At 53.3% G+C, this 13,848-nt stretch overlaps 1 protein-coding gene across 2 annotated transcripts in view; it reads left to right on the top strand.

Moving 5' to 3' along the window:
- Positions 1-7,115, top strand: part of Scube1 (signal peptide, CUB domain and EGF like domain containing 1) — a 120,683-nt gene extending 113,568 nt beyond the window's left edge. For both annotated transcript variants that reach the window (XM_004642387.2, XM_004642386.2), the window contains 7 exons: positions 498-659; positions 1,778-1,945; positions 2,545-2,706; positions 3,766-3,963; positions 4,696-4,848; positions 5,137-5,216; positions 5,636-7,115. In XM_004642387.2, the coding sequence (XP_004642444.1) occupies positions 498-659; positions 1,778-1,945; positions 2,545-2,706; positions 3,766-3,963; positions 4,696-4,848; positions 5,137-5,216; positions 5,636-5,788 (1,076 nt within the window). In that variant the 3' untranslated portion in view covers positions 5,789-7,115. The remainder of the gene's footprint in view (positions 1-497; positions 660-1,777; positions 1,946-2,544; positions 2,707-3,765; positions 3,964-4,695; positions 4,849-5,136; positions 5,217-5,635) is intronic.
- Positions 7,116-13,848: the final 6,733 nt, after the last annotated feature.

The following is a 13,848-nucleotide window of genomic DNA, read 5'->3' as shown; positions in this document are numbered from 1 at the left end:
CTCTCCACACACTCACCGGACCTGGGCTAGGACTGGGTCTGGGGGCTCAATACTTTAATTTTAGACAGGCCACTAAACTGCTTGGGCTGGACTTGAACTTGTGATCCTCCTGCCTTAGCCTCCCAGAAGGCTGGGATTACAATTGTGAGCCACCAAGCCCAGCTACTCCATTACATTTCATCAGTTTTTCCAACTATGTCCTTTTTCGGTTCAGAATACAGGTCACATTTTCTTAGCACACCCCTGCCACCCGCCCCAGGTATCATAGTAGAAGGCCAGGACATCTGGCTAGAGGGCAGGCTGTGGAGCAGAGGGACCACAGGCAGGGCTGGGAGGGTCTGCAGGACCCTGGGGTCCTCATGAGCAACGGCCACCACCTGGGCCACCTAGCTCTTCCAGGATGGGACTGGGCCCTTGGGTGCCACATCTGTTGGGGGAGTTGCTGGGGGCACCCAAGAGGCAGCACCCCAGCCGTCCCCTTCTCTCTGCTTCTGCAGCGGCCTGCGGACCAGGTACCTACTTCAGCGGTGAGCAGGGCCAGTGTGTGCCGTGCTCGTCGGGGACCTACCAGGACCTACAGGGCCAGCTCAGTTGTACCCCATGCCCCAGCAGTGATGGACTTGGCCTGGCCGGTGCCCGCAACGTATCTCAGTGCGGAGGTAAGTGTCAGCCCAGCTGGCGGGGAGGCGGGCCAGGGCTGCTTGATTGAGGCTTCCAAGGCAAAGGTGGAGCCGTGGCGGCCAGAGTGTCACGTGCTCTACAGCACTTGGGCATTTCAGGACTACTCGGCATCTACGTAGGCATTACTCAGACAGGGCACTGCTTATTATTCCCAGGGTGCCCTGGGCCTCAGAGCGCCCCAAATGCCTCAGCCCCCGAGAGACTTCTCAGTGTTTGCCTGCCCCGTGCTGTAGCACAGACAAGGGGGCTGTGGCAGGCCGCAGAGTGAGTCACAGTTGGTGTCACATCCCAACCCACTGCGGGTCAGGCCACATGCGTGGAAACTTGCTGGGTCGGGAACTTGACTCCACATAAGGAACTTTACAATTTGGACCAAGCACTGTGGTCTATACTTGGAATCCAAGCAGCTCAAGAGGCTGAGGCAGGAGGATCATAAGTTCAAAGTCAACCTGGGCAACTTAATGAGACTCTGTCACAAAATACAAAATAAAAAGGGGTGGGCCAGTGCTCACTGGGTTCAATACCCACACACACACACACACACACACACACACACACACACACACACAGTTTGCCCCATAGCTGGTTGAAAGAGAGCCCTTCTGCAATTTATCCAGCACAGTTTGGTTTGTGAAGGGCTTTACCACTTTGCATCCCACCCAGCCCATCGGCAAGGTGGTCAGAGTCTCCCAGAAGCCTTTCCTCCTGAGCCATTGTGGGGCCCTCCCTGGGGAGGGGAAGGGGACCTTGGCACTGGGAAGGGGTGTCTGGGGACAGCGGAGACATCTGTCCTCCTTCCAGTGCCCTCTCCAAGTGCAGCCCCCCCTGCAATGGTGACTGTCAGAGCTTGGGGTAACCACGGGGGAGGAACAGTCCCCGAGTCTGGGCCGAGAGGTCCCCAAACCCACTTCTCCCCTAATGCTGAGACACCTGCATGCTGCCTTCCTGCTGGGCTCTAGAACATTCTTTATGTTGAGCCCAAGTCCCTTTGTGCCACAGGGACACCAGGCTTGGCCAGGCCACCCCACCCCACCCGGTGCCTGTCCCAGGGCCCTGCCACCGACACCCATCCTGAGCAGTGACCTCTGACTTGCAGGCCAGTGCTCTCCGGGCTCCTTCTCAGTCGATGGCTTCAAGCCGTGCCAGGCCTGTCCCCTGGGCACCTACCAGCCCGAGCCTGGGCGCACCCGCTGTTTCCCCTGTGGTGGGGGGCTGCTCACCAAGCACGAGGGTGCTGCCTCCTTCCAGGACTGCGAGGCCAAAGGTGAGGGGGCCCCTCCACCCGCCCTGTGCACCTCCCATCTCCTCACCCCAACCACCCTTGAGCTCCAGGGGACCCTCAGGACTGCCAGACTCTGGGCCTGAGCCCAGCACACCTCCTCCCTAGCTGGTGACCCACTTCTCCTTCCGCAGGCCCTCTGTCTGTCTGTCTGTCTGCCTGCCTGCACTGACAGCCAAGGCCCTGGGTCCACAGAGCCAGTGCAGAATGGCCCAGCCCCCAGCGCCACCCCCCCTCCTCCCGCACCACACTCTGGCTTCTGTCTTTCACCTTCCTTTCCTCCTCCTTTGCCCTGAACTCCTTCATTCACAGTCACCCAACTGTTCCCAAACATTACTTCCATGTAGGTGACCCACAGCATCCTTGGGCTCCTGGGGGCCACACACTTCCTCCGTCTGCCCCTGGCTTGGGCCCCTCCTGGGTCTTCCTCGTGTCCAGCACACAGCTCTTGCGCTGTCCTTGTGTCCCAGCTAGTGTGGCCGCTCAGTATCCTCAGCATCCTGACCTCTTCTCCCGGTGGGGGAGGTCCCTGCCCTGCCCTGCTCTGGTGCACCAGACCCCCGCCGTGTGTCCCCCACCTACAGTGCACTGTTCCCCCGGCCACCACTACAACACGAGCACGCATCGCTGCATCCGCTGCCCTGTGGGCACCTACCAGCCCGAATTCAGCCAGAACCACTGTATCACCTGCCCAGGCAACACCAGCACCGACTTCGACGGCTCCACCAATGTCACCCACTGCAAAAGTAGGTGTCGCTCTCACTAGGGTGGGGAGGTGGGTGGGACGGGTCGGGATGGGGGAGACGGCCCCTCCCCTGTGGGGTGCCTTAGGAAGCCTACATCCATCCTGAGCCCGTGCCTGGAGGGGCAGTGTCTACCTGGTCCACTGTCAGGGCCACATCTTGGGGCCATGGTGCCTTGGCTCCCCTCCCTCACTAGACGCGGCCTGTGCCCAGGTAGCTAAGCATAACAGACCTGATGCTGGACTACTTTAAATTCATTTTGTAGAGTTTCTGTATTTCACCCTTTGCTAACCAATTTTCTGGGCGATGGGTCCTGTCCGGAGCCACCTAACAACCTGTGAAGGGGCCTCCGTTCCTGGCAGCAGCAGTGGCTCCCCAGCAGGGCTGTCCCCAGAAGAGCGCACAACCCTCAGGAGCAGAACAGTGCAGCAGAGGAGTCTGCAGATACAGGCTTTTCAGCGCCCTGATGGGTTAAAGTAGGAAGCTTCTGGAACCCTGGAGGTCGGAAGGACACGTCACCCAGAAATAAAACAGGACAAGATACTCAGAATGCACAGGAAACGAATACACGCTTCACATTTACATTCTGTTCATTTTACAAAACTGACTGCCTTCTACCTTCAAAGCTGGGAACCATTTAGCTCATAAAAGTGCCACATCCAACCTCTCTAGATGGTCTTGGTTAGTAAGGAAAGGAAAACGGTCATCTCTTTCCTCACTACTCTCCCCTCCTGTGATCTCTTGCCCCTGGCGGAGAGGGTGCCCATGCCTCAGCTGGTGGGCTCAGCGAGGGGGTCTGGGTACCAAGAGGGAGGGCAGGCGAGCTTCACCGGGAGATTCGGGAGCGCAGCAGACATGCGGGCAGCTGCATGAGGGCTGACAACCTTTGGGACACCCAAGAAGGGAGGTGGGTCCGTGGCAGGCAAGGCAGCCCCCTGAGAAGGAGCCATGCAGCCGGGGCCTCAGGAGCCAACAGGTGTGCAGGGCCCGGGCCAGGGCTGCTGGGCACTGGAGGGCAGGTGGAGGCCGGGCTGAGGACTCAGCTGGCCGCGGTACCCACAGACCAGCACTGCGGTGGTGAGCTTGGTGATTACACGGGCTACATCGAGTCCCCCAACTACCCCGGCGACTACCCAGCCAACACCGAGTGCGTGTGGCACATTGCGCCACCCCCCAAGCGCCGGATCCTCATCGTGGTCCCTGAGATCTTCCTGCCTATTGAGGATGAGTGCGGTGATGTCCTAGTCATGAGGAAGAGTGGTGCGTGCTGGCCTCACGGCCCGAGCTGGGGCTGGGGCTGGGGCCAGGGCTGGGGTTGGGGCTGGGGCTGGGGCTGCACTGGTTGCAGCCACATGGGCATACCCTGGCACGGCTCTGAGGGGCAGGAGGAGGTCCTGGTGAGGCTACAGGAGTAGTGTGGGGAGGTCTAGGAAGCTGGGATGTGCCCTACACAGGACCTAGCCACCCGCAGCGCCCCTCCCCTCTTCCTCTTACACACCCCAGTGAGACCCCTGAAGTGCCCTCCTGGGTCAGCATGTCCTACCAGTGAGAAAGCAGAAGCTGCTGGGTGCCCCTACAGGGAGCCTGCAGAGACCGCACCACTGCTGCCGGGAGCGGGCACTTTATTCCCAAACCCAGCACCCCATGCTCTGTGAGCCTACTGAACCAGAAAGGGCAAGGGAGCTGCCCCGGGTGTCCTCCCACCTGCATGGTCCACCCACCGGGCGGCAGCACTGAGCTCAACTTCCAGAGGCACCCAGGAGGGCTCCCTGGGGAGCAGCAGAGACCCTTGCTCCTTGGTTCACAGGGGGAGGAGGCCCCCAAACCTGACCCTAGGACCCCATGATGACCTACACAGTCCCCTTAGCTTCAAAGGAGTAGGAGGCCCGAGGCAGATGTTAAGAGAGAATTGCATGTTTAGGGGATCAGGTGGGTAGAAGTTGAGGCCCTGCAGGTCTGGGGGCACCTCCACCATGCTGTGGCTCCCCTCAGCCTCTCCCACATCCATCACCACCTATGAGACTTGCCAGACCTACGAAAGACCCATCGCCTTCACCTCCCGATCCCGGAAGCTCTGGATCCAGTTCAAATCCAATGAGGGCAACAGTGGAAAAGGCTTCCAAGTTCCCTATGTCACCTATGATGGTAAGGCAGGACCCTGTCATCACCCTCACTGTGTGCCCAGGCCAGAAGGACAGAGTCACCTGTCCCTGCCACCCAGCAAAACAGAGTGAGGCCATCCCTGCCGGGTTTGGAAGGTTCACAGGACAACTGCAGCTGGAGGAGAAAGGGTGGGTGGGTAGAGGAAACTGGGGCGCCAAGGTCCCAGGCAGAGCTGCACCCAGGGCTGTCACACAGAGCCAGCTCCAGGGAGGACGAGGCTGCAAGGAGAGGGTCTCAAGCCCCCGCCTTTCTCCTCGCCCGGCTGCCCAGAGGACTACCAGCAACTAATCGAAGATATTGTCCGTGATGGGCGCCTGTATGCCTCTGAGAATCACCAGGAAATCTTGAAAGTGAGTTTACTGAAGGGGAATCCACCGACTCTGAGTGACCGGCCCTGGTGACTCTGAGTGACTCTGTGCGCCCCCACCCCGACTCCTGAAGAGGAAAGGGAGAAAGAGGGCCTGGGGCTGGGGCTGGGGCCCGCATGGACATCTATCTCCCCAAACCAGGAGCCTGGCCCTGGTGACGTGGCCTGAGCAGGTTCTTTATCTGGGGTTCTCAGTGATACTTTCCTGCCTGTGAAAGAGGGCCTGTCACAGGGTGGTACCTTATGGTGACCTTGCACAGCAGAGCCACTGGGCCCTAATGGGAGGCTGGGGCTAGCTGTTGGCAGCACTGGGCAGAGGCCTAGGGCTCAGTCCTCACCTGGAGGCGAGGCCTGGGGTGGGCGCCTCAGCATTCGAAGACCCCCACCCCCGCTACCTTGCAGGACAAGAAGTTGATCAAGGCTCTGTTCGACGTGCTGGCGCACCCCCAGAACTACTTCAAGTACACGGCCCAGGAGTCCAAGGAGATGTTCCCTCGCTCCTTCATCAAGCTGCTGCGCTCCAAAGTGTCCCGGTTCCTGCGGCCCTACAAGTAACGCTCAGCACTGTCTGCAGGGACGGCGAGGAGGAGGGAGGGCTCCCTTCCCTCCAAGGAAGAGCAGAAGGTGGCCCCTTGGGCCTCTGTGTCACCTTGGGAACCCCGTGACGTGTGCCCCTCAGGAAAGCCATGGCAGGCTGGCACGGAGCCCGGGCCTCCCTCGGATCTGCCGTCCCGGGGGGAACACTTTGCTCCAGGACGCTTGTGTCCCCCCTTTCGCCTCTTCATTTCCCAGGACACCAAGAGCACCATCTCCTGAGCAGCCGGCAGGATGCTGACCCCATGGGTGACCAGAGAGTGCGTGCCCTACACGTGACATTTCTGGAGACAAGAATGCGGCCTGTGCTCTCCCTGGGACGCTGGAGAAGGCAGGGGCTGACGTCACCACACAGGAAGGACGGCCAGGGAAGGAAGAGCAAGGAGCTGAGGCATCGGGGTTGACGAGCCTGCGTTGATGGCGACCCCCCTGGGGCTGCCACATCCTGCAGGCTCCTCTGGCCACAGGCACGGGACACAGTCGGTGCCTGGTCATTGGGCTCTAAGGACGCTGTGATAGACAGAGCAGAGCTGCACAGGGAGAAATAGCTTTCTCTTGATAGGACATCTAATTAAGTACTATATACATAAATATAAATATAAGATTATATATATATATATATATACTGCTATTTGTGGGGACCCTAGGAGAATGCTCCTTAGGGACCGGCAATATGGGTCACCACTGCCTGCCTGCCTGGAGGATTAAGCTGCACCTCCTGTGACTGCCACCTCCCACGAGTGCAGGGAGAGCCAGGCTGGACCAGCAGTGCCTCCACATGTGCACACTTGGGACCCGGGCTTGGGTGCTGTTGGAGTATCAACCCCACCCCACATCCCTCATCACTGCCCTCGGTGCGACCCCATGGACAGCAGCCTCTCCGAGCCACGAACTTCAGAAGGGGCCTGAGGCCCAGCACTGGTGACGTCCCTGAGTTCCGTGCTGTGCCCACGAATCACCCAGAAATGAGATCTTTCTCAAGGAGGCATAGGCTGTGCTGACTGGGGACCTTGGATCAGCGACCAGAAGGGGGACAAGGCTGGGCACAGACTCCTTTCTGCCACACCGCACTGCCTGCCTGAGTCCCTTCGGACTCAAGAAGTCTGAGTGTGACCAGGAACTGAGCACCTGGGACACAGCCGGGTGAGACCAGTGACATCCCAAGCTCTGCAAGTCCTCACTGCTTGGCCTCCTGTCTGCTGCCATCTGTTCAATGCGTGTAAGAAATAAGCGTGTATGTTTCAGGTTAACAAATATTAAAATGAATTCCAGCCCCCAATTCTAAGCAGCCAATGGGGTTCAGGCTTCCAGCCCTGCCTGACTAATGGGAGTTTGAGAAATGCACAGGACCTATGGAGATTTGTAAAGCAGGCAGGTGACAGAGGTCCTGAGACCTCAAGCTGATGACTCGCACATAGGGTGTGGCGCAGTCTTCTGTCCAGAAAAAGGGGCTGGAGCCCAGGGATGAGCCAGCACCATGACCCCTGTGTACCAAAGCCGAGGACAGTGGCCACTCTACCCTTGCTGAAAGGTTGGCATCCACTGTGAGCCCTGCCAGGGGCCGCACTTCCTCTGCTGGTCACAGTCCCTCCAGCCAGCCTCATTTTCCAGAAAGAGATCTCCCTTCCTTTGTTGGGTCCCAGAAACAAGTGCAGATGGCAAGTGCCCCAGGGAGGATGCTGTGAGGAGCTCGGCCTCATGAATAGGGCAGGGCTGACAAGACGTTCAGAGAAAGGACTGGAGGGGACTTATTATAAGAACCACCTCTCAGAACCATGGAGGCGAAGGTGTTCTGTGAGGGAAAGTGGGAGGCTGGCAGCATAGTTCAGGCTGAATCCAACTAGAGAAGCGGGGCACTGGTGCCCCCATGGAGTCCAGAGGCTAGAAAACCAGGAGCGGAAGGGAGATGTACCAGCGCCTGGAGAGTGAATGTTCCCTTCCTCTGCCTTTTGGTTCTGTCTAGCCCAGGGACCTTACCGTCGGTGGGGACAGACACCCAGGGTACAGAGTCCAAATAACATTGGCCACAGGCCAAGTTTGAAAGCCTTAAGAGCAACCTCTGGCCTCTGACCTCTGACCTCTGACCTCTAACAAATGTTCTGTCAGTGTCAGGGCTGTCGTGGTCCTTAGCTGAATCCAGCAGTTGATGTTATTTGGTGTGGCTACCGCCCCTGTCAGGAGAATAAGGCCCTAAAATAAGCTGGATCATCTAGCAGCATTGACCAAGCATTGTCGGTGTGCCAGGCTCCTGGGAAGACAGAATAGGGCAGGCACAGTGAGGACAACCTGCAATAACTGGCTGACCCTGCCCAGTACAGCCACTGCCCGGGAGGCAGGGATCCCAAGTGTCTTTCCTCCTGCTGGGCCACCTGTACCTGATAGCAAGGTCCCATCACTTCACCAAAGGTACACATGGTGGCAGCCCAGCCCTTCTGACTAAGGGGACAGTACCAAGCTGATGCCATTCAGGCTAGAGCTGAAGGACGTGATATGCATGGAAATGCCCCTGGAGCACAGAGACGAGCAAAGAGCCCCTCTGCTCCCCGCTGCCTTGGCTCCCGCGGCACGCACAGGTCAGGAGCCGTCCAGGATGAGCCAGAAGCAGGACAGGGCTGGAGTCCGTGCTGGGCTGCCTGCCTGTCTTGCGTGGAAAGGTACCGAGGAGGAAGTCATACCAGGGCGCAGACAATGAAGGCGTGGCGTGTTCTGGGCTCTACTTATGACCCCCACAGCGCAGGCCCTGGGGTCCCTGAGGCCTCCCAGTCCCTGCTGGGCCACACCAGCTTGGAGCCTGCTGGGAGGACCCTTTGAAACTGCCCAGACTCCCGGGGTCTCACAGGAAGTGAACGGTTATCCACCGTCTCCTGTGTGTCAGACACCCAGCTCTACCCTTCCCATCCACACGGGTGATCCTTCTGGCCCAGCGAGGTCACAGGGAGGCCACTGTCTTCATGTGTGGGTGTCAGGACTCAGGGAGACCAAGTGACACAGCCAAGATGAAGAGCTAGAGATGGGTGGAGTTGGGAACCCAACCCAAGCCCTCTGGTCCCTATGTAGCAGCTGTCCCTATGAATGTTGATTAATCTGCATTTGTAGGTAGGAGCCTCAGCCAGGCCGACCTGGGACAAGAGGGTCCAAGACAGGAAGGGTGGCACAGACACATGAGGGCGACTTCAGTGACACTCTCTTCCTCTACAAACATTTAACATTCAGAGAAAGATGGGCTTGAAGTCTCTTGGGACAGGGGACAGATGCTCAGGCATGAGCTGGTCCTGCCACCTGGCATCTACACCTGCTCTTGGGGTGTTCCCGGTTCCGTCCTGCCGCTCCCAGGAATGGCCCTCAAAATGGCATAACACAGTGAGTGTGGTGCCCATGGGCAGACGTGGGGAAAGGTCGAGGGTGTGGGACAGCTTTGTGGTGCCAAGGGTTTGGTTCTTAAACCAGAGGCCAAGTAGATCTGCAGCGGGCAAACTGCAGATCCTGCCAGGCCAGAATAGCCACGCAAACCCAGTCCACGTGCTGCAGCATCAGCCGTCAGAGAGCCGCACTGTCCCCTGCAGCTCTCTTCCCGCCTTCTGCCAAGGGTCTGGCCTGTCCCGCCCGCCGTCTGCTGCAAGGGTAACAAAGAGCAACAGAGACACAGTTTCCTTTTAGTTGCCTCAAATATTCAAAGCTCTGTTTTTGCCACCACACCCCCCATACACGTGTAACTGACCAATTGTGAGAATCACTTCAATAATAAACAAGAAATGAACCTAAACATTGCTCTGCCCTCATACTCATTAGGGTCATGGTCAGGGGTGGGGAGAGGTAATGGGAATCCAGAAAAGGAAAAAGAATAAGACATTATTTCTTGACTACAGCAGCCTTCTGGAAAGCAAAGCAGGGAGTTAGAGAGCCACAGATGGAGAAGCAGAGCTCTACTGCGGGCAGGTAACCTGTCCATATCGCCACTCCCATTTCCACTGAGGATTTACATTTAAAAAACAAATGTTCTTTGGGGTCCTGGGTGTAGTTCAGTGGAAGAGCACTTGCCTAGAATGTGCAAGGTCCCGGGTTCCACCCTCAGGACACCAGAGAGAAAAGAAGCAGAGTTAGAGATGCACAGTACTCTGCGTGGGTTTGTTCTAAGAATATAGCCGGATGGATTGCTCTGGATTGTAAAAGGAATCTAGTCATCATCAAGGCTAATAACAACTATTCCTCTCAATAATACACTCTACAGGGGAAAAAAAAAACAGTTCATAAAATACTAGTTCGCATTCTGAATAAATACCAGTTGAACACTACTGGCTCTTCCTTGGCTTGGCACAGTGGTTCTGATGTCCAAGGAGGTGGGGAGGGAGTGGCTGAGTGGCAAAGCACATGCTAAGCATACGCAATTCCCTAGGTTCCGTCCCAGGATCACAAAATCTAAGTTTAAAGTGACTTTTTCATGTTTGCCCAAGAGAATTGAAAGCAGGGACTGGAACAGGTGTTGAAATGCAGTGTTTGTTCATGTCATCAAAATTCACAGTTGCTACAGTAAGGCGGGAGATTAGGGCATGGCCAGCTGGCTGGAAATCCAGGAGATGCGCACCTGGAACGTCAAAAAGTGCTGCCCTCACCTCTTGGCCCCTGTGCTCTCTCTTTCACAGTGGTCCCCTCACACCCTGCAGAGTGTACTTCTTTTCCTACTTTCGATTGGCCTACTCACTTTGAAGAGCATGTTTCATGTTTTGCCTTTAATAAATGTAAAATCTCTTTGCCTTTTGTGTTTGTCTTGACCAATTCTTTGTTTAGCACAAAGAAGAATCTAGACAAAACATCTACAGAGTCCCCCTGGCACCCCAGCACCCAGTAACAAAAGGGTACAAAGAGCTCAAGAAACATTGGCAGATGCCTGGATAAAACTTGGGTGTCTAATTACCATCTGGAAGGTGCTCAACCTCATAATAATGTGGGAAATACAAATACAACAAAGAGGTACTATGGCAGCACTAGGTTGACAAATATTAAGTGATCGAAGAACAGAGAGGATGGGCTGGGGAGATAGCTCAGCAGTGTAAGAGCCTGCCTATCAAGTGCAAGGACCCAGGTTCAATCCCCGGTACAGTGTGCCATGCCAGCCCCAAAACCCAGCATGGCGGTGCTTGCCTGCAATCCTAGTGCGGGGGAGGATGAGACAGGAGGATCACTATGAGTCTGAGCTTGTGTAGTGAGACCCTGTTTCCAATGAATAAAGCATACGAATCAGAAAACATACAAGACTATCCATAGCCTGACCTCTATAAGAGCCAAATGCTTCAGGTAACCCACATGTCCAAAGGGGCAGCGGAAGATCACTGTAAACTAACACAATTAAGTCTCGCCCAGCAATATAAATTGATCATGGCCCAATACAACAGTAAGGATACATCTCAAAAATGTAGCATACGGGAACACCAGAGTGTCTGCTTGCCTCAGCATATTAGAGCCTGTAGCCAGGACAACAGGGCAAGAAAAAAAACAAAAGTCATCTTCTAGAGTGGCTGAGACAGGATGACCATGAGTTTGCAGCTAGCCAAGGCAACATAGTAAGACCCTATTTCTCAGTCGGTCAACAAATAAATGTGATCTAGATTTGAAAGGCAATAAAATCTTATATCAACATTCAAACATCACTTGTATTTGACCTGCATGTGGCACACATCTGTAGCCCCAGCTCTCGGCAGCCTGAGGCAAGAGGATTGCCGTGAGTTCAAGTCCAGCTTGGACTACAGAGTGAGTTAGGGCCCACCTAAATTATATAGAAAGATCCTGTTTCAAAAACAAACAAAGCATATCAATTGTATTTGTACTCTGGGAGGCTGAAGCAAGAGGATTCCAAGTTGAGTCCCTCCTGAGCAACAAAGGCAGACCTAACCTCGCAATCAAAGATAGAAAAGGGCTGGATTTAGCTCAGCAATACAGCATCCCTAAATATGACCCCCAGTATCTAAAACATCAGTTGTATTTCTACACACTAACAATGAATTAATTGGAAAACAAAATTTTAAAATTCCATTTATAGTTGGATATGGTGGTGCATGCTTATGATGTCAGAGGCATGGAAGGCTCTGGAAGGATCTGGAAGGCTGAGGCAAGAGCATCATCACAAGCTGGAGTCCTCCCTGGACAACTCAGTAAGACTTAAAAAAAGTCTAGGGGACCAGGGAGGTGGCTCAATAGAATAAGTGCTTCCCTGGCAAGCACAAGGGCCTGAGTTCAATTCCTGGTTCTGAAAAAAAAAAAAAGTCTAGGGGTATAGCTCAGTGCAAAAGCTCTAGGTTCAATTCCCAGAGCCAAAAATATCCATTTATAATAGCAGCAAAAACAGTAACACATGTATACATGAATTTAATCCTGTCTGGTAAGCATAAGGTCCTGAGTTCAACCCCCAGCACATAAATTAATTAATTAATTAATTAATTTAACAAAAGAAGTACAAAACTTGTACACTGAAAACCACATAGCATCACTGACATTAATTAAAGAAGATCTATATTCTTGAAATGGAAAACAATGTTAAGATGGCAATAGTCTACAAAATGATCTGCTGACTTGATAGAGATTCCTCTCAACACTGCTGATCACCTTTTATGCAGAGACTGACATGCAAATTCTAAAATTCATATGGAAATACAAGGTATCCATAATAGTCAAAACAATCTTACAGGAGCCAGGGATGTGGCTCAGTGGAATAAGCACTTCCTTGGCAAGGGCAAGGGCCTGAGTTCAATCCCTGGTTCAAAAAAAAAAAAAAAAAAAAAAAAAGAAAAGAAAACAATCTTACAACAGAACAAACACAGAGAACTCACACGTCACATTTTCAAAATATAGCACAGACACATCAATCAAGAGTATGTGGTACCTATGTAAAGAGAGATATGGGGCTAAATGGAAGACAATTCATCCAGAGATGACCCCTTAAATTTATCACCAGTTGACCTCAACAAGGATATCAAAACAACTCAGTGGGAGGGAAATAGTATTTTTTTTTTTTTTTTTGGAAATAGTATTTTCAAAAAATAGTGCTAGGACAACTGCATATCCACACAAAAGAATTAAGTTAGATCCCTACCTCAAGCCATACATGAAAATCACATCAAAGTGATCAAGGACTTTAAACAAAGAGCTAAAACTATAAGAGTTGTACAAGAAAAGAGAAAAGTAAGGCTGGGAATATAGCTCAGCAGCATAAGTGTCTGCCTGGCAAGTGCAAGGTCCTGAGTACCCCCAGTACAGAGGAGGGAGAGAGAGAGAGAGAGAGAGAGAGAGAGAGAAGAGAGAAGCAAATCTTTACAATCTTGAATCAGGCAATGACTTCTCAGATATGACACTGAACTAACAAGCTACCAACAACAACAACAACAGAAAAGGCTTCATCAAAGTTAAAAACTTGTGCTTCGAAAGACTGTCGAGAAAGTAAAAAGATAACTCACAGAGTGGGAGGAAATCTTTGTAAACCAAAATCTTTGCATCTGATATATCTTGCATATATAACTTACAACTCAACAATAAGAAAACGTACCTGGGAACAGCGACATACACCTGTAGTCCAAGCTACTAAGGAGGGTGAGGCTGGAAAATTGTAAATCCATGGCCAGTCTATATGATTTAGCAAGATCTTGTCTCGAAATTTTAAAAAAGTGCTGGGAATCTAGCTCAGTGCAAAGGTAATGGGTTCAAACTTCAGGACTACAAAATTTTGAAAAAAATAAAAAATAAAATAAAAAATAAAACCAAGTGTGATTGTGTATGCCTGTAACAGCAGCAGTCTGGGATGTTGAGGCAGGAGAATCACAAGTTGGAGCCCAACCTGGGAAATCTAGCAACTCAGTGAGACTTTGTCTCAAAATTAAAAGAAAGAAAGAAAGAAAGAAAGAAAGAAAGAAAGAAAGAAAGAAAGAAAGGAAGGAAGGAAGGGCTGGGAACATAGTTCAATACAAAGGCCCTGGGTTCAGTTCCTAGTACTGTAAATAAATAGATGAAGGGAGGGACAGATGGCCTGATGGTCA

The sequence above is a fragment of the Octodon degus genome, unplaced genomic scaffold (genome assembly GCF_000260255.1).
Source record: "Octodon degus isolate 3935 unplaced genomic scaffold, OctDeg1.0 scaffold00153, whole genome shotgun sequence".
Taxonomy (NCBI): domain Eukaryota; kingdom Metazoa; phylum Chordata; class Mammalia; order Rodentia; family Octodontidae; genus Octodon; species Octodon degus.
The sequence above is the reverse complement of the archived record's forward strand: the minus strand, read 5'-3'. Positions and strand labels throughout refer to the sequence as shown.